The sequence below is a fragment of the Phalacrocorax aristotelis genome, chromosome 2 (assembly GCF_949628215.1).
Source record: "Phalacrocorax aristotelis chromosome 2, bGulAri2.1, whole genome shotgun sequence".
Taxonomy (NCBI): Eukaryota; Metazoa; Chordata; class Aves; order Suliformes; family Phalacrocoracidae; genus Phalacrocorax; species Phalacrocorax aristotelis.
In genome coordinates this window covers 18,151,146-18,172,562 of record NC_134277.1, presented here as the reverse complement: position 1 = coordinate 18,172,562, position 21,417 = coordinate 18,151,146, and the positions used below count along the sequence as shown (strand labels likewise).

General features: G+C 40.4%; 1 protein-coding gene across 6 annotated transcripts in view; it reads right to left on the bottom strand.

Annotated features, from left to right (window-relative positions):
- Positions 1–6,880: 6,880 nt before the first annotated feature.
- Positions 6,881–21,417, bottom strand: part of MPP7 (MAGUK p55 scaffold protein 7) — a 158,158-nt gene continuing 143,621 nt past the window's right edge. For all 6 annotated transcript variants that reach the window (XM_075082575.1, XM_075082578.1, XM_075082577.1 and 3 more), the window contains 5 exons: positions 16,232–16,312; positions 14,306–14,399; positions 13,101–13,209; positions 11,475–11,618; positions 6,881–10,077 (listed from right to left, as the gene is read on the bottom strand). In XM_075082575.1, coding sequence (XP_074938676.1) covers positions 9,898–10,077; positions 11,475–11,618; positions 13,101–13,209; positions 14,306–14,399; positions 16,232–16,312 — 608 coding nt within the window. In that variant the 3' untranslated portion in view covers positions 6,881–9,897. The remainder of the gene's footprint in view (positions 10,078–11,474; positions 11,619–13,100; positions 13,210–14,305; positions 14,400–16,231; positions 16,313–21,417) is intronic.

Sequence of the window (21,417 nt, the reverse complement as noted above, 5' to 3'; positions counted from 1 at the left end):
TGAGCTGAAATCAGTAAAGCAGACAGAGCACGCTTTACAGGGGTTTACTAACTGCTTGACAGCTCCAAGTTTACAAATGTATGACTGGCAGCTTACGGGCGTGCTGATCAACACTAGAAACTTTTAAGGCTTGAGGTTAATTAAGGGTAATTATTCTGGAGCACTGTTTCAGAGATTTCAGTAATAATTGCCTGAAGTGACAGAGATGGATTGCTGCCTCCATTTTGAGAGCACTTGGGAAATTACTTAAAAGTGTATGAGATTTATTGGGACCACATTGTAGGTGTAAAAGAAATGAAACTCTGGATGAACAGCTAAGCAGCAAAAGGCATGCCAGTCTAACACAACCCTACAATTTGTGTTACATAATTTAGACAAAGAGTCAAGATTTATCAGCAACACATACTTACCATCATGTGCTTGACAGGACTTAGATGCATTTGCATTGGAAGTCACTCCCAGATACTAATCTCAGGTATTAATCCAAAGATAACAGCCAGACTGCTCTTGCATGTTTGGTTACTCACCAAAATATTTATCATCTTTGCTGATTGCATTTTATCTCAAAGCCAGACCCTGAGCCCAGAGAAGTCATCAACTTGGTTCCGGGGTAAGAGCTGCCAGCCCCATTGTGAGGAGCGTTATTGAAGTCAAAGGGACCACACATGAAACGAGGCACTAAAGCTCAACAGTAAAAGTCAGCAAGACCTGGCATTAGATTAAAAAGTCTTCAGAGCAAAGGCATTCCTGATTTCCCAGGCACAGAAAGACAAGAGGTAAAACTGATATTGTAAAATAAAAACGGAACTTTTCTAACTTCACTAGCACCGCATTTTTATCCACTGCCATCTCATCTGTGCCACACTGTTTAACTGCATGACCAATCCCGTGTTTTTAAGTGGTACTGATGCAAGTCATTTGAGGGTAGCTATCGGAAGAGTTCCTGCTATCACTCGTTGCGGGGTTGAAGTGGTGTCAGCTATCTGCTGATACTTCATGCTTGTCCCATACACATAATACAGAAAGCAGCAGCAGCCGTTAGGTACTAATAGTAAAGCAATCCAGACTAAGCACTTTCCAATAGCACAAAATGAGGCAATTTACCAGGAAGAGAGGGAGTTGCATTAGCATGAAAAAATTCTAAGTTATTCACAAGATGCTAAAAGAGAAGGAAGAATCATCAATCCTGAACACTGGAACCATAAGGATCCATAAGGATTTTACATGATGCTAGTGAGCCCAAGCCAAGTAACCGCTGCTCTAAGCAGAGCTGTGAGGGGAGCAGCATAGTAGCACCACCTCCCTGCAATGCGCGCTCAGAGTCAGAGCGACCCAGGCCTCTTGTATTTTCCACTTAGGTTGTGTGACACACAAGTTACTGTAGCTGGGAGCAACGCAGGAGTTCCTGCAGAAAATCTGAGCGTGAGTGTGTCACTGGAAGTGCTTAGATGCAGCTGCAAGGACAATAACAAACACCAAGTGTATCGATGCATCACATTTTGCCAGTGGTAGCAGAGTTAATAACAGCCACCACCATCCCTCTGGTACAAAGCAGGTGAATGTGAAGAAGGCTTAGGATTAAGAATGCACCCACCTTGTCAGTGATACACAGACACTTCAGCCACGCACGTCTCAGGACTTGCAGGACTTGAACAGACTCTAAGAGTAGGCAGGTTTTAATACCACTTTAAAGAAGATGACTTGTGGAGCCACAAAGTCAAGAGCTACGTTCAGACCGGGACACTGTGAAGGGAAAGTGTGTGCAGAGTCTGCCACCGTGAAGTTAAGAACTGCTTATTGGGAGTGCTTTAGCTGGCACAGAGGGTAAGTGAACTGCTCCCTGCTAAATGCTTCTCGGTGAAAAGCACAGGGACTGCTCCTTCTCATAGTTAGGAGGGAGGAAGCAACACCTTGCTGCTTAAATCATTTTCCCATGCTGTTTTCACCCATAGATTGCTCAGTTTTGTGCCAGGCTTGCAGACTTCTCAGTGGTTCAGAGCCCAGCAGCGCCCCAGCTTCTCCCTTCCAGCAGTTCTGGCCAGCCTCTCCTTTCTGCTCCACATTGCCCTTGTTAAACTATCGGTCCCTGACATGGAGAGGCCTTTTGAGAAGACTGGTTAGGAAGAAGGGAAACGAGATTAAACAGAATAAGTCACTTGAGAACAGTTGCAGAAATTTTGTCTTTATTTGTTTGGTCTGGTAGCTTTGGAAGATAGGAACTCCACATCTTTTATGGTTACATTTATATAAAGAATAGAGGCTTTAATTACAGCAACTCTTGCTTTCAAGCAGGCAGTAGGGAAGCCAAAAGAAAAATAGAAGAGTTTGCAGTCAGAGTAATAGTGTCTGATAATCAGAAGCATCACAAATTAAAAATGGAGTAATAAAGTATTTTCCTCTTTACTACGTTGTGGTATAACCTTATCACAGAAAGTGTCTCTCACTTCAAACAGTGTGGTATTACCTGTGGCGCCTCTGCCATGGCAAAGAGCAGCACCTCCTGCTTTGCTTGGAACAGCTTCCCTGTATCTCCCCTGCCATGCCACAGCATCCCCCCAGCCCAAGCGGCTGGCTGACAGTCATGGAGAGCGCAGTTTCAGAAGCGGGGTACATATGTAGTTGGACTTTTGAAGGGAAAATAGAACTTGATACTTCAGTTCCCAGAGGATACCACCACAGAGACTATTTTCTGTAAAATGAGACCAGTAGAGTGGTGTTTTACACCACAGTATCACATAAAAGGCAAGACAGTTGGCCCAGTGACACTTCTACACAGACAAATTCCTGTGTCTCCTGACAGGTTCACATTTCTTTATCTGGCAAGCATAAAATTATAGTCTATGTACAAAGCAGCCTTTTCATTTAGGGAACAATTAAGCTAATCCCAGCAAGATTTCATGTTTAACTAGGTTTGTAGTGAACAAGCTTGTAGTCTGCATTCAATAAAGCTCTTCTGACTTCCACAAAATAGGGGCAAACCAGTAGGTTTGAGATGTAAAACCCTAAGCTTCCTGAGATGTGTGTGAGTCCTGCCTGAGTAAAACTATGCATCTGTTTGCTAAAGCTTTGGCATTATATCATTAATATTCCAATTAAGCAGTAAACAGTGTTTTTGCAAGCCTATTTTTTTCATTAAAATAGATTGGTATACACTACAGCACTTGGTAAGTATGAACGCATACATACACATGCACACATGCACAATAAAATAAAGTTGCTGTTGGCATAAAGGTAACATCAGCTGCATTCATTACAAGATGCAGACTCTTGGCTTTCAAAGTCTCACCTATTCAAAACCGTGGTCAGAGTCTGTGCTTTTTTCAGTTTGGTTTGAGCTGGGGTTGGATCCAGCTGTGGCCAGTGATGATCTGAATTCACTGAAGTCGAAAGAAGACAATAATTCAGGTTGAGTTCTGGTTTTTGACAAAACAATGGTTCAAGTCAATCTTTGGTTTTGGTTCTACTTCCTGCTTAACAGCTGTGTAAAGAAAAACATCTGGAATAATACCCCAGCAGGGCCAATAACTGAGGCTGTTCTTTCATACTATCCAGATAGCACCAATAATAACAAAGCTTTCGGGCCAGGCTTCAACAACAAAAACCCCCAACCAAACAAAAAGATCCCTTTTGTGCCTTATGATCAATAGTAGCCAGGACTGCAAACAGGACTTCAAACACACTGCCTCCATCTGCACCAGTCAGGAAAATGGGCCAAGACCTGTTGCTCTGGCTCTCAAGGGAAGAGGCACAGCACACAGCTAAATTCTCTCCTCCAGACAAGCTGGCCTCATGGCTGCTGGGTCCAACCTTCTGCTACCCCTCAGCTGTGCCCGGGCACTCCCCAGCATGGGCTGAAGCGCTGCCAGGAAGCCCCCCAACCACCTGATCCTCCTGTGGGGTGCTGAATCCCAGATATGACTGCCCCATTATGCCAGCACAGCCTCTTAGTAAGTAAGTTAATACTTACTAGTACTAGCTAGTGCCAGTTAGTAAGAAGAGTTGTGCTCACTGGATCTCTTTGCACCTTCTTGCTGGTCTGCACTGCTCTGCCATCTCTCTGACTTTTTTAGTGAGCTGCTTTGAACTTGGGGCTACTTTTTTGTTCCATGTTCATACAGTGCCTAACACAGGGCAGTCGGCGTTTGGGAGTAGGGCCGCAGAAGCTATGTCAAAGTAGGCTTAGCGGAGAAGCATAACCCATACACAGTATGTGAAACTCTCAGAGGGAGTAAAATATGCGAGGGCCTACATGCACTCTGGAGTCACCCCAACCCCGTGCTTCCATGTGTGCAGTTTCCATGTCATACATGTGTGCCTTGATCATGAAACATGGTGACTACTCCCACCACTTGAAGTCTAGCCCAGTTTCAGGGGACCGTCATTTCTTAAGAATAAGCCCATAATGCATATCTAGGAAAGGGGACACACACTGTGAAATGTCCCAAGGTCACACACAAAACAAGCAGAACTGGCACCAACTGCCATTTTCTCAAACAAGAAGCCCTGAAGCCAACACTGGCTGCATAAAAATTAAAATTGGTCCTGGCCTTTTTTACCACATGCTGCCCTCGTATCAACCGGCCACAGGGACCTCAGAGCTATTTTGTTTTCATGGGACAAAACACTGTTCAGGTGCTTCTCCATCTGGATCAGACGCTGGCTCTTCAGCCCTTGTTTCAGAAACACACTGCCTCTAGCATCCGTTGCGAGGGAAGTCAAAGATATCTTTGTGTCAGATTTCTGGTGTCTCAGTATTTTTCTAGATGAGTCAATTATCCTTTTCCCCCTCCTTGTATGACTGAGATTTACTAAACTAAAGCAGTACAAGGGCCAAGAGGAAAAAAAGAATGAAATTGCCAGTTATTTAACCCAGTTTGGTAAGTTTGCGTTAAAGCTGTGATCTCTGACCTCTTGCTGTAAAAGTTAATGAAATCAGGAGAAAGTAAAGCAACAGCTTTGCCAACGTCACCAGGACCCGAGTACTCCTTCTGGGCACTACATTTCAGATCTCCATAATTCCAACAATTTTCGCTTTGCTTACCAATAAAGATTTACTGGCCCTTATTTATATTTACCAAGGAGGGAACAGAAACCACAGAACATTTGCAACCAACTTGCTAACCTCCTTGTTCAGAGACTTAGAAAAACAAAGATGCATTTCCAGGGCAGTACTCGCATTTGTAACATTCTCAGTACCTCTCTGCTGTACCTACAGACCTTCTGCCTTTAAAACATGCACTGAATCCCTTAAAACTAAGTTCCCATGAGCCTGTGTATAATCCTATAGAAAGCTTGTAACATCTTTGTTAAACCACAAATTGAAATTTCACTTGAGGAAAATTATAGCAGGCCTTCTGGTTTTTTAGCATATTCAAGTTGTGAATATTAATACATCTACTAAAAAGAAATAGACTTAGTTACAGAAGAAATTGTGACCTAATTTTGTCTATTTATTTCTTATAATGAAGTTTTCAAATACTGTTTGTGCTCTTGTAGCCCTTTTGGAAATCCCGAGGATATTTTTCTCCATTCATATATTGAAATGTGTAGCTGGCAGCTTTGTGCCACTTAAGTCTTCAAAAATTTGTTTAAACAGACATATGTGTACAACTAAAATAGAAGCAAAACAAAGTCTCAATAATCACAAGGATTTACCCTCTTTGTTAAAATGTTGGATGTCAGCTACACAAAATACCATACTATTTTATTATAGAGATGTAAAATCATTCCATACAGTCTTCCAAATATCCAACTTGTATTTCAGACACAGATACCAAGAGGGAAAAAGTCTCCAGCTGTCTAGAACTCCAAATTCTCTCATTTGTACTGTCATTTAACATAAGACAAAATTTAAGACCAGACTTTAACTGTTTCCAAATGTTTTTGTGTATGTTTCTGCTGAAACCTTTAACCATTATCTAGCACCAGAATTTTCTAAACAAAAAATACACCCACTGTGTTCTTTTAATTTTGCGTTCAGACATTTTTCTGTTGAACGCTTGGTATCGTACATTAATCATGGTAATACATGAGAAATACCTAATGACTTTCAAAACAAAAGGATCTTGAGCAAATTGCAAGTACAAATGATTTTAAGCATCGATACACAGACAACTCTTAATCCTGTGGGGAAATGACTGTAGATGACTGCAGTAGCAAAAATAGACGCAGGTTATAACTTTAACTGTAATCTCTGAAGAAACTGTTCATCCTTTGAAACAATCTCACAAAAAGTAAATATGAGCTTTACTGAGGAAAAAATTCTCCATACACAGGAGAAACCTGAACCTAAGTACATGTGGGAAATGCAGAATACTGCACTGAAACAAAACAGAAGGGGCTTAAAAGTCTTCTCTCTAATCCTGGTACGTGTTAGGCTTTTTTTCTGGAAAAGACATAACACAATGCAAAAAGTAACTTAGTTTAAGCATTACCTTCTTTGAGTCCTACAAATGAACACAACCTCCCATGGGGCTTGAGAGCGGCCTAGGAGCATATGTGACCGATGAAACACTCCGAGCTGATGACTCGGATAATGCTCCAAGCACTCTGCAAGCCCAGGTGAGCTAATGTCTCAGTTTGACCCACGGACTTAAGCCTTCCCCCTCAGAAAGAATGGTTTATTTTGGGGTGGGCTGCAGGAAAGAGTAAACATCTAATTTGAAGGAAAATTTTAAAAATGAAAGGAGAAAAATGAAAAATTAAGAACTTCTTTAGTCCTTTCTCTGTGTTGCTTTATTTTTACATTTAATGATAATCGGAACATTACAATTAATAGAGAGACCTATGGAGTAACTAAGTATTTAGGCATTTTACCTTTTAAAGTCATTAAGCCTGTAGGTTGTGGTGCAATTTACAGTGAAGAAAAGAACACCTTCAGTGATAGATCAATAATTTATTGTTTTGCATAAGAAGGTAAGATCAGATTTCAGGTGTGACATCAACCAAGGACCTGATGGCAAATTCAAGTATAGAGCTTGGTACAATATTAGAAAAGACTACCATTTGTTTGACTATGGCAAACAGCTAAAACACAATAAAAACATCTGGACTTGACTGTCAAAACATACAGTTCTCTAAAAACCCACACAGCACAACTTGAATATGTGGAATATTGGAAACATGTTTAGTTGTCTTCGTTCCCAAATTCTTTGGAGTCAAAGGAACGATACCCACCCCCCCCACCCCTTGGTGTCCCAGAACAATTCAGCACATGGGCTCAGCGTCCATCACGATAAGCAGGCTCCTCTCCTGGTGAAACTGTTGGGCTAAGACATGATTTCTACCTTGACCTACTACCATCTCTGCCTGCCTCATGGTGGCCAGTCGCCTCAGGTTTGGTTTTTCTGGTTTTTTTTTGGAAGCTAACACTGCAATAATGTTGATTTTCAAGAGCAATCTAGTAATTTAATTAAAACTGTTTCTCACTCCTGAAAGACTCTGTGCACAATTTACTCTGTTGGTTGGACTTATGTTTTTATGATTCCCTTTTTTTTGCAGGTGTTACAATTCAGGAATTAGCTCCTGGCTCGGAGACGGGGCAGGCAGCCATCCGTCTAGGAAACTCCTGCCAGGGCTGTGCCGAGGATCAGAGGGTCAGTGTCTCTGTAAACGCAGCAAAGCGCCGCGCTGCTTAATGCTGCCCGGCACAGCCAACCTGTTGTGGAAGGTCCTCACAGACCACACGGACCCAGGAATGGGAATCAAATTGATTTCAAAAATACAAGAAAAACAGCCTGCAGGACAGCCAGAATTGTTTCTAACAGGGAGTTTGCAGATTATTCTAGCATCTATTTCTTAAAGAGAAAAGCAGGTCCCTTATGTGAGCGTTATTGTACACTAATGTTCTGAGATATCCCAGGTTAGAAGCAGTGTTAAGAGTGTTTCAGTAGGGACTAAAGCCCATCTTGTTGGAAGCGGCCAGATCGTGAGAGATGACGAGTGCCCTCTCACTTTGGGTTGATTGCAAGAGATGGCTAGGGCACTCGGCGCCTGGCAGGCAAAGGCAAACAGACCTGCTCAATTCCAGTAATTAAAAAAATAGAAAAAGTTTTCTCAACTCACATAATTTCCATGCAATTAATTTAATCAACAGATTTCTATTTATGTTACAAAAAAGTTTAAGTCCACCAGGAAAACAGTGAAATTTGACAAAAGTACATTATAGCTATTCAGACAGAGCGTGTATCCGTTCTGGGATTCAGTACATCTGTAACTCCTGCATAAACATTTCCAGACTGCTAGGGATTTTGCTGTTGTTGCTTGCATTTCATTTATTTTGTACGACTCTAAGCCAAATGCAATGACCCACACATTAAATACGCATTTAGAATGAAACTGCAAAGTCTGATGGCTTTATCCGCGTATGAACTGAAATAAAATATTTACATGGAATGTTGAGCTCCATTTACAGAGACAGCGTTTCAAATTACAGACTTAGTAATCTCTTTAGTAAATGATCACATTGACAAGAAATTTAAAAACTTAACATCCCTTTTCAACCCTTTCATAAATATATAAAGTTTCACTAAATTCCTTTTTCTTTAAACAAGACAGCTATATTCTCTTTACAGATTAACATGAAATAACGGTTTCCTGTTTGAATGCCACAGATGTGATGATCTGAAGTCAGCAAGTTCCTATACACATTCGGTACTTACAAGACATATTCACAACACAACACACAGGTGTTACTTGGTCTTTACAGCTGGACTGATTTCCTGCATATCAGTAGTAAATAAAGAAAAATACCAAATTATCTATATTAAAAATACATCATCTAATATACATGTGCCTACACTGCCACATCAAATAGTAAAATGAGGTTTCGAACTGCCTCTGACCACTGACAAGGATACTTTTTTACAGCGAAGCTACAACATTAAGTTTTTTTTGAGTGGAGACAAAATATCTGTTACACTACTGAAAAGTATCACTACAATAAAAAGAATTAATTGCTTGCAACTGCTTCCCAGATCTCCAAGGTTTCCTCACTAATTGTTTGAAAATTTCGGATGGGAAAATTGTTCTAAAGGATGTCAAAAATGTTTGAAATCAATTTAAAGGAAAAAAAAAAAGTTACTCTCTACTTTGTTGCTATTCATATCACTTTGCCACTGATTTTACAGAATATTAATCCCAAAGACTTTGAAGTTATATACACAGTAACTCACATTTTTCCCTATTTAAATAAATATTCCCGTGAATTTCCTTTGTTGTGCCACAAAGCGTGCGGGAAAATATTTTCAATCCCTGCGTACTCACAGCAGAGTATTTCACAATTAAGCCACTGAATACATCTTTCTTCCCATGACTATGTAAGTGCAAAGGAATACTAAAATTACTCTGTACATATAAGACAAGGTTCACATCTAGAAAAGTAAAAACACTCATCTTGATATGTAATTAAAACTACGATGTCTTCCTCATAAAATTGTTGGTCACTTTTGCCTGTTTCAGTTCTTTCAAGCACTTAAGGGGTAGTAACTTCCAAGTGCTGATGTGCTCTTTATAGGAGCACTTGTACTTAAAACCATCAAAGTGCTGATCTCCAGAATTAATTAGTATCTTCTGCAAACTCTCCGTTAAAAAAGCTTACCTTGGAAATACACAGGTGATGATATAGAGGTGTTTGGCAGTTTTGTTACACTAGCAGTAGCTCACTTTATGGAGCGTAGTAAGACTTCGGTTTAATCTGACTGGTCTGCCCCAAAATTGTGGGCAGGAAGATTGAAGACACAGGAAAACAAGACCAGTTCCAAGTGCATGAAGAGTTTACCTGCTGCTCAGGTAGAGTTAGAAAGCCCTCCTACCACGAAAATGGCCATCAAGTAATGCCTAACCATGCCCCATATTTAGATGCTGAGACAACAGATGTTCTGTCCATTTAAAACATTATTATGAATGTAGCCAGCTGACGGGAACCCAGAAGGTCTCTGTTTCCAACCTGTCAAAAGTTGTTTTAAGCTCACTGTAAGCCGTAGCGAGGTCATCGTTGACTATCACCTTATCGAAAAGGTGGCCGTACTGGCTCTCCATCACATGGGCAGATTTAATCATTTCTTGAAAATCTTCTTCCTGGTAAGATAAGAGCATGGCATGGTCAGTCCTCAGCAACAACACATAAACTCACTCGGTGGTACTTGAAAAGCTACTTGCTTATTTCTCATCTCATCGGGAGATGGAGACTGTACTTTCAATAATAATAAAAAAATTTAGAAATTACCATTACAGGTGATCTCAGAGAGCATTCTCACGAGTAGACTTTGCTCAACAGGCAATTCTTTAATCTCTCCCCTTGCAGTGACACAGTTAGTCACTGCGTGGTAATTACAGAGGTATTTTCTGTTAGCAGTACTGGTGGAAAATGTTTCTAGCTGTTTATTTTGATGAAACATTTAAGGTTTCATTACTTAAGTCTCAGCTTGCTATTAGCGTGCAGTGTATTACAGCGCAGCCTTTATTCTTTTAAGGGCTCGGTAGGAGCTGTCTTCCTATGCCTGGTTTGACCTGGCTCAGTGAACTTCTCTTCACGTTTGGGGAGGGACGAATCTTAGGAATTTAATCCCTTACATAACTCTGAGAGATTAAACCCATCCTAACTAAGCAATGTCCTAAAAGCTGCTCTTAAGAATGAACTCCTCTTACATTTTGTATACCATAGAACATATTCTCACAGTACCTTATTTCCAAACTATTTCAAATGCATATTCAACACAGATAGTCTGTGACTATACCTGTGACTCAGTTTGAAACAAAATCTAAAGAATTGTAAATAACATCTGATTGAGGGAAAATGATACACACTGTAAATGTAGATAAAAAGTCTAACAGTGATCAGCTTTGCTTTAGCTTCAATTAAAATATGATTTCATTATATTTCAAGGAAGTAAATAAGGTACTTTTGGGTAATCTTACTAATACTTTTTTCTGATTATTGGTGAAAAGCAGCATTTGTTACTTGCTTAGATTTTTCTCCTTTCTTACAGTATTCATTTCCCTATAACATTTTAAAAAAATTTCTTAGCCACAATTATGGGCTGTTTATTAAAGTAGCATTTACTTTTTTAATTGATGCTTTATATTTGAGCTTTCATCCAAATTTAGACTCAATACTACACTTGATAAAACAAGGAAATTCTTATACTTTAATAGAAACATCTAAGCCCAGATGCAAATTTTTTAAAGGAAATCTACAGAATTATTTCTCACAAAAATATACTTGCACTGTGGGGGTTCTTCAATGACATAAACTCAGAAGACCACAGAAATGTAAATACCCACGAGCATATCAAACAATGAAAACACCACAGTAAATCTGTTTGTGTGAGAGAGTCTGGGAAACAAGATATTATGTGTAAGCCGTGACAAGTACTGCTGCTGAGAGCCAGTGATCACCTTTATTTTCAAGGTGAACCACTACAACAAAACTCTTAATAAGTTGTCATGTTTTTACCACATCTAAATACACTTACTGTAAAGGGTTTTGCAGTTCCCTTATCATCTTTACTTGAAATAATCTTGGCGTTTTTTCTGGTCTCTCTCAAACGGTCAAGTGACGGAGGCTTTATAAATATAACAAATGGTTTAAATTCGTATGTCCGTAAGTGTTTCACTGTCTGGGAAGTGGAAAGGTTTTAATTAATTAGTTTATTTCATACAATGGAACTTACCATAATAGAAGAAACTCTCCACTAACCAAAACAAACCCATAAAGCACTTCTAGAAGGCTATTTTTCATTTACTGCCATCCTGCCCCAATGACCGGCATCAATACGTGTAAGGAGAATTTTCATGTGAATGGTAAGAAAAGTCTCCATTTCCACAGGGGCTGCTGGTAACCCCCCTCAGCCCGGCAAAGGCTGGGCTGTGCGCTGCAGTGCACAGCAGGAGGAAAGGAGGAAAAGTTCAACACATTTTAGCAGGAATAATACTTTCTGTACCCATGAAAGGTAGTGGGAAAAGATATCTGTGACACTCAGTCACAACAGGGCAACGATTTGTTCTCTCCAGTGCTGCGTGTCTGCCACATAACCATTCACTCTTCCTGAGCAAGTGGAGCCATGGTACGTATGGGTCTAGGGATAGGTCTACCATTCAGATGGCGCACAGGGCGAAGCAGGGATGGGAGAGCCAGCAGCTTTCTGTCCTCTTCACACTGCCAGGGCCTACAGGAAAGTGCTGTGCTGGAGAATGGAAACCCAGAACAGTTCACAAGCCTGGGTCTCTGGAAAAATTTAGTGATTCACTGGAAAACAGGGCCATGCTGGGCATGGAACGGTCTTGCAGAGCAGCCTGGCAATATCAGCTTCAGGAGCCTCTGCCCAGCCCGCCTCCTCTCCTGGTGTAGGGTCTGGCTTCCCTGAACGTTCCTCTGCCAGCACTGCCCCCCTGCCCTGCTCCCGTGGCACAGCCCTGCATCTGAAACTGCCCCGGGATCTGTTCACAAGCTGCCGGGGCTCAGAAGTCATAGGCTGGCCACCCTCGGCGAAGAAATACTTTGGCTGGATTTAAACAAACTAGTCCAGCTCCTGGAAGCACTGTGGTTATTAGTAGCATAAAAATTCCCAGTGGAGCTGTTCAGCGGGGTTGAAAGACAAGGTCAGTGCAAGAACAAATGGTTCAGAGAGGAATGTTCTTAACCATTATCCAGCCAACATCACATTTAGTGCGTTCCTTGACTCTTGTCCACCCTGCATGGAAACCCTTTGCACAAACGGTCTGGCTGAACATGTGAGAGAGAGCTGCTGGACTGGTGGTAGCTCAAAGCCATTCTGAAAATAATGTTCCAGAGAGAACCTCTAACCCAAACCAGCAGAAAGATGAATGAAAATACAGGAGCATTTTGTAATTAAATCTTTGGTATTGTGCTGCAGGCTTTCAATTCAGTTAATTCCTGAGCTGAATACTTGCCAATATGTGTTGAAGCTTTCTTCCTCTCCTCCTTTCAGAGAATCTTGCTGTGATAAAGGTACCCAGCAAGCCCACTCAATAGTCATTCAGCATGCAATAAAATATACCTTTTGAGAAACAATATTTTTCCTGGAATCCCAGCACACAATGTGGGGAACTACAAGGGTCCAAAAGACGTGCTTACTTACATGAGGCTGCACATCCAACAAACAAACTTTGTTTTTGGCTAGAACGGATCGAACAGAATCTAAACTTGTACCATAGTAGTTGTTCTTATACTCGCCATACTCGATAAACCTGTGGCAGAAAGTGAAAACAACTGGAGTAATTTCCATTTTCTCCAGAAAAAAAAAAGCTTATCAGTTTGATTTATAAGATCTAATTCAGGAGCAAAAATATTTTACTTTACATGAGAGTTTTACCATGTTTTATAAAGGAAATGCTGTCAAGTACTTCAGCATGTCAATTTTAAGAAATCTTCTACTTCACCACTTTCAAATCAGTAACACCTGCTTGTATTACAGTTAAAGAGAAAAAAGTACTGTAGTCCAACAGCCCACTAATGTTTTCCATCACCTCTTTTTCTGAACTAATGCAATGCAATAAAACAGTGGATAAGCTAAACAATAGAAACTACTGAAATTTCATTGCACACTACAGAATATCCAAATTCTCTGTCTCAGAAGAGGAGGAGGAGCGACAATGGTGCTAATGGAACCAAGGCGGCTGGTTATGTGCTATAAAAGTACAAGCGCTATTTGCCAAAAAAACAAAGCACAGTTTGAAGTTTCAGTAAAGCCCACAGCTTTGTGTCTAATACACTTTTGCCCTCTGAAAAACTGGGGCAGAATTTCAAGCTATGATATTTTACAGGCTGCTGGAGAGCACGATGCTACCATTGTCTTCATTTTAGTTTAATTTCTGGCAGGTTTACAGGCAGGAGATTCACTGTAGATCTCCAAATTCAAAAGCAGAGGAAGTGCCTGGCCTGAAAGAGAGCAGAACTACGCAAACATTGACTCAGGCACGTTTGCAGCACTTCCAGGCCCCCCACTCCTAGAGCTGCAATGCTTTATTGCAATGACAGATGATGCCCTGTTAAAGGAGTGCCCCCCATCCTGAACACCTACAATTTCAGTGTCTTCTTGATGAGCTTAACTACTGAAACTACTTGGAAGCTTAAAAACATTTGTGTTTGCACATCCTGCTTTTTTGCTCTGTGTTTTTGCCGGCTGCTTTGAACTGCTTATATATCAAAATGTAATTTTAGCACATCTTCAAATCACTGCAACTCATACCCACTTTGACTTATTATCTAAAATTGCAACCAGCCCCGTTTTAAAATAAAGCCATTGTTTTAACTGTGATTCTAGTTAAAAACTCTTCAACATACTTGTTATTCTGTACATCTGTCTCAAACAAGTGCTTGGAAATGAAAATGTATTCGACACCATCACTTTCTTGGCTTCTCCTTGGTCGGGTAGTGTCTGCAGTTTCATTAAATGAAAAAAAACAAAACCAACAAACAAAAGATGCACAAAACAGTATAATACAAACCGGTTCAGGCAACACTGAAAAGCACACAATCCTTGTGCAATACTAGGCGTAGCGGTTCCCTCACTTCTGACAGACATAAGGCTGCTCTGGATCTGGTAGGCGGCATTCAAGCACATGACAGGATTGAGTTTAAAAGCATGCAGGAAAGAAACTTGCTGGATAAGTATCAGATTATCATTTTTGTTAACTAGTGGAAAAATCCAATAAAATGAGGACAGCTGAATAATAAAAGGAGCAGCAGTCCATAACAATTACCCCAGCCTTGCCACTTGTTAAACTTATTAGCATACAAGACCATAAAGGGAAACAAAGCTCACCAACCTGATTTATAAAATGTTACGTTCATTAACAACACTTGTAGCTACGGTATGTAATAAAAAAATGGGGTGTGAATTTTATGTTTTAGTGCTTTTCTTTTTCTGGTGATCAAAACAGAATTCCTTTTTCTTTCAGTAGCCTTATAGTAGTTATAGTAGTTGCACTTCTTACTTTCAAGTACTACGTATAAAGGTTTTGCTTATAAATGGAAGTTATTTGTGGGGTTGCCACTTATGAATAACGAACCCATTTGGAAGTCCTATTTAACAGAAGTTGTATGTTACAGCATCGTGCATTCTCTGTCACGTAGGAACGTACACAACCTGCTTGCAGGAACACAGTCCTGAATGGCATTTGATATTGTGCTCTTCTTAGGTTCACACGAAGAGAAGCATTTCCAAGACAAGAACCCCAGTTCTCCCTCCAAGTCCTGACTTACTGAATTTCAGGGAGAGGGATTTCATTATGTGTTTGTTTTAAATTATAACCACAAATTTGGAAGAGGAAAGAGAGAAGGCAGCTTGATGAATACTGGCAATTTTTAGAGAAATATTTTTTTGGCAAATGATTGCATATGCTTCAACGCATTAAATATTTGGGAACATCTGGCTTTTTTTTTGTTGTTGTTTTCAATACCCAGCTGAAGCAAATATGTGCAAATGAAATGACTTGCCAAAACCAAATGCATTCATTTTTCTACCTAGCAAATTCATTCATATATATCTACTTCATAGAATATCTGTGCTTACAAAAACCTTGTGACATCTCCCACATTCAGAATGTTGGGCCCATATTTTTTTAATGATTCCAATAGGAGGCACAGATACAAGTAGAAAGCAAACCAAGGAATGAGAGTCTAACTAAAACTGTCAAGTCCTCCACATTAAAGAAAACCCAACAAAGTATCATAGACGTTAATATAGAACAATGTTATTCAATGCTATACAAATTACACTACTTGGTCAGATAGAGGGAAAGAGGTAGAAAATCCCCAAATCAACTTTTCTAAAGGTAATCAAAGGGATTTAATTAATTTATTCACAGGATTAAACCACTTACCATTGGTCTTAATTTTTCAGTCTGTCTGATATATAAAGGCTATTTTGCTGCCGGCAAACATTGGTAACAGACTACGTTTCACTGCTTTACAGCCAAATCCAGGGTGTTCTTCAGCTGAGTTTCATTTGCTAAACCTCGCTGGCATCAATCATATTAAACTTGTACTAAAAGTCTACTGCAATGCCTGTGAGCCAAAATGTCCTATTGGTTTAAACAATGCTATTTAAAATACAACTGCAGGAGCACTTTTAAAAATTAGAAAAGTAATTTGGATGCCAAGCGTGCATTTAGAGACCCAAATTTGAAAGCGCCTTAACGTAATGCAATAATAAAGGATAATAATGGAAGTACAGCATTAGTAGAATAGAAGTGTATTTTTACTTACGTGGCACTGTTACCCCGTAATGCTGGGTGTCACTGATCAGCAATTTCCGTTTAAGTTCATTCAGTCCAACCCCCACAGGACCTGAAAGAAAAAAATTGTGCTATTTCCCAACAGCCAGTTCTCTCTAGTCTTCAGGTATAAGTACTCTCCAAGGTAAGACTATGTAGCAAATAGCTATAATATATATTGGCTTTTAATCAGAGTCATTTGGAAACGCCCATGGATTTAGCCTCTCTCAGAATACACAGTGCTGCAAAATTTCAGGGGATGTCGTTGGCAGTTACTCTGCTCTGACTTTACCACTGACAAAAAATCAGTGAAAAAGTTGACAGCAAAGCTAACTTTCTTTTCTACAGCAACGACCCACAATATGCACCCATCTCCACCCTCAGCCCTACTACAGACCCCTGCACCCTAACCTGCAGCTTTCCTGCACAAAAACTGGTTTGGCTATTCATTTTGCTAGAATATCTCCAACTCGCAGACCAGAGGGCCCCAGCTCACACGCACAAAGTGCCCCCAAAGCCCCTCTACTCCATGTGTCATCGTGGCCTTTTCCTCACACCCTCCAGCTGCTGTATCCCATGCCTGCACCAGACTGCCCTGAGCAGCACTGCTCCCACCTTCTCCCCACGCCCTGGGAGCGCTGTTCCTCCCAGCCCCAGCTCCAGGCAGGAATACCGCTCGGCCGCTGGCTGGCTGCAGCTCTCAACATCCACCTTTTGACCAGGCCAGGGTGGCATTGCACAGGGAGAGGAAGGATGGGCAGCAACCCCCGTGTTACAACCTGTTTAGGATGTTTGGGTTTCTTTCTTTGTTGGTGATTTTCTTTCAAACTATGCTTGTCTCCTGCCTGCTGTCTGAACTGGTCCAAAGCAAATGTTTCCTTATTCACGCAGCTGCCAAAGGGAGACCACTCTTGGAAAGAGGAGGGCAGGAAGAAACAAAGACTGCACGGAATTTTTTTGACCCGTCTCCTCCACCTCTATTTGAATACTGCTATCGTAGAAGCTAGTGAGCAGGCATTCCTCTAGTTTTGCAGGTTGTCCCTAGCTCTCAGCCATTTGCCAGTGGTGCTCTAGGTCTCAGTGAGGGCACTGTGTCCTGAGAGGTCTCAAAGGCTCCACAGGTAATCACTGCTTGCCCCCAGGAGCCCTTCGCGTGGGGCTCCAGCCTGCCTGGCCCCCTTGATGGTGGGGCCATGGTGTTGCGTGGGTGTGGAGGGAGCTCAGCTCTGCGTGCTCATGCGTTTCTGACAGTGCAGCGGCTTCATTTCTGCAAAGCCAGGTCAACAGCAGAACACAGAGGAGAGTGAGTCATTGGAACCATATCCCAAATAATACAAGGATAATACATGTGGTTTTAAGGAAAATTCCTACTCTTCTAGTAAAAGTGATACATTTATGCATGGAGTGCTTTTTAACAGAGACATTTTAGACATGAGAAAGGCAAAACCTAATAAACATTTTAATGAAATAGTGATATTTTGGTTAATTACTAGTGAGAGTCTGGTATCAAAAAGCAAAGATGCTTCAGCACCTTCAAGTGCCTATTTGTAAAAGAGACTATCCACCCTGTCTGAAGTTAGAAACACACAACGATGAAAAGCAAATGCTTGCTACTTTGCTACTATTCCCAGACTATGGTCTCTGTAAAACCTTAGGGTTTCTGCATCTATAATTTTTATATGTTTACATAAGTTAAACATACAACTATATTTCCAGTTCCATCTCTGACCTGCCTGTAAATTAATCTATCAGTATGTATAAATGTTTATTTAATATGGTGTACAGCAGCCTCTACTGGTGCATGTCTGCAGAGGAAAGCAATGTCATGTAGATAATGGCATTACTTTTGTTCTTATTTTTTAAAAAAACATTTTTCCTTTTTTAATAGTATAGCTATTTGAGGCAAATATGGATTTTTATAGGAAGAAGAGTTAAAATTCTCAATATATCCTAGCAAAGTAGAATGAAACAAGTGGAATTCAAATAATAATTAAAAAAATCACCATATTCCTTTCAGGCAGAAGATTTTCCCCATCAAGTCTACACAAATATTATTTCCTCTTTCTACACGCTGTCAAATCAACAGTATGCTTTTAGCTCTATTTACATATAAAGAATCCAGGCTTTGCTTCCTGCAACAGATGCTCTGGAAACTTAAATCAAACCTGTTTCCAGACCAGAACCTCTCTATAACTCTGTCTCCTCTTCCAGATCACCATTTAAAAATCATCTTTGAATTTAACTGCTGGAAGGTGTAGATTCTCCGTTTTCAGTGCTGTCTTTGCAGAATTCTCCTAACTGTGGCATATGGATGCCGAAGGCCATCCATTATGCTGATTTTTACACTGTGTCTCCCAAGTCTAACGTACACTTCTATTCTGGACGTTCTTTTCATTTTGATGCAATGGACAAAGATACCAGTTTCTAATAATTATGAATCTGAACATGATTTAAACTCCAGAAGAGAATAAAGCATCAGGATTGTAAAGGACAACCCAGATTGTTATAGTAAAATGTCACGCATGTGGGATCCATGGCTGTAGCATAGTTTTGGTTTTACTGTAAATCACCCCAGGCAACAATACTTAGAGTTATGGCAGCAGATTGAGAGATACTTAGTTTATTTTTTTAAAGGAACATTTATGTTGCTTGCTGTTGCACATTGAGTCACGTAAGCTAAGTCATGGTCAAATCCTGCACAAATGGGCTGTAGCACCTACCTCACTTTATTGAGGGACACTGACACTCGCAGAATTAAACCACCAATCATTAAAATTTGCATTAAATTTTGTACCATTCAGACATGTCTAGAAGAAAACCGAAACAATTGTTTGATGTAAGCTCAGGTCTCAGGTGGGTTAACCCAACCAGCCATTCTGCACCCACAGATACACACTGACCTCCTAGAAGTCTATTTGAAAGAAAAAAAAAAAGTGATCTTTCAGAAAAGGTTTTGGGGCTTTGGTGACAACATCCCTGCTGGGATCATCAAGATCCTGTAGAAAACATGCCTTGACAGAGGTTTTGTGGCTCAATTATTCCTTCTCTAGTACAACTGATCACTATAATGCAATGACTACACACGCAGGTCCAACTATAGCACAATGAGATGTGCAGTCAGAAAGCAGAACCTCGTTCTTTTGTGTTACAGGAAGTTACAACTAGCAGTGGGAGTGTACTTCTAGACTTGCTGTTCACTCAAGCAGGATCAGTGATTTTGTACTGCTGTTCTCATGGGCAAGGCTAGCCAATATGTTGCATCCTGTGTATTCATTCCCGAGCCACACTGACCTACCCATGCCTTCAACCAGGAAGGTTTAATGAAGATCGCAATTCTAGGGCTCTTTTGTCATTGTCTGGATGGTTTATTTGAAGTAGTATGGCCACGGTAGGCCATTTTCCTGCACTACTGCTGTAGAACTATTGTCTCTGCAAGCCACTACTGAACACCTGTTAAAGGTTAAGTCAGGAGATGTAGAAAGCTAGGAGCCACTTCCATTTCATCCTCATCTGCTCTGAGTCAGACCTGGCCTCCGCATAGCTCATTCATGATAAAACCAGAGGGGATGGATTTTAAAAAAAAATGTAAGCAATATAACAATAGAGAACTTTTCCAGTCCCAGATTCCTTTTCTTTCTAGTGGTGTCCAGAAGGACACCGTTGTGGGGAATATTGGCAGCCTAATTCACAGAAAGCCTTTTCTCATTGTATCACACACCAATAACAACTGCTCCTTTGTGGTTACACACCTCTGGTCCTTGCTTCCACCACTGCCAACTTAGGACACATGCATTCCCATGGGTGACCACAGCACCTGAAATGCTCAGCATGCCTCTGGTGATAACTCTGCATGCACATAACTGCATGCGTTCTGGGAAACACATTCGCAGTTTGTTGCTGCTGACCTTGCTTTATCCTAGCACTGCCCCTTTGGAAAGCTCTGACTTAGCTGATACTATGCCATGCAGTTATAGTATGCAGCACATCCATTCTCACTCTTAGGAAGTAAAATTTGTGCTAGCATCACAGTTACTGAAGCAGAAGCCTTTGTGAGTGGCATTTTTTCCTCATTAATGTAAATAAATATTCTAATGTCCAAATAATAGATTTTATATTAAAATAGTCTACCTTTGCCTGATAGGGCTGCAAGGTATCATGCTTAGGATGCAGGCAATATTTCTGAAGGAAGACTTCAGGGATTTGTTGGCAGCCTGGGAACAGTAAGTTACCAGAGGATGACTGGTGACATGATATTGGGTAATTTTGGTTTTAGCAGACTCATCATATTCATAACAAGTAAGAGCACAGCAGAAGCATCTGTACCATTACTGCTTCAGCTGAACCGTTATTTTAGTGCCAAGGATATGCAGGACTTTATTCATGAACCTACATTTGCAGACAAGGTAAAATCTTGACAAACTAATACTTCTAGCTGAGCCTGAGACATATATATCACACTACAGGGCACTAAAAATTACTGTGTGTGCAATTTGCATTCTGTAAATTAGGCTAGACCAATTTAAAATGAAGCCAAAATAAATTTCCACTTCAAAGTTTTCAAACTCCCTCCCCCTAAAAAAGAGCAAAACAAAACCTAAAAAACCCTTTCCAACAGTAAATTATACATTTAGGCCTAGCAAAACACAACAGACCTTTAATGGCCCCACCAATTACAGCTATAAATTAATTATCTGCCCCTTTGTTTCCTGGTACTAATATCCAAATTATATTTGATGGATTATATTGAATGCTGCTACTGGCACACAAAAAGCTTTTTAAATGTGTTCGCTTCTACTACACTTGCATTGCTTAGCTCTGCTAGTTTTTCCACATTTTGCCCAAGACATTTTTATGGTATTGGCCAGACTTAAGCTGCTCTTAATATCCAGAGAAAAACATCAGAATTACTGAAGTCTGCAATAAATTTCTGAACTGCTTTTGTTACTGAAAAAGCACACTTTCTTCATTTGATTTATTACAATAAAAGTCAAATGAAATCTCTAGGTATTCCTTAGATCAGACATATGCAATTTGTTATAAAAAGTCTACTTATCACACTTTTGCACTGCACTCTGTTGATGTAAGTGTAAAATCAACTCAACCATGTTATTACTTGTTGTATATAGCCCACGATCTCACAGTGATCACACTAGTAGGTGGCTGAATTTTAGTGCTGGA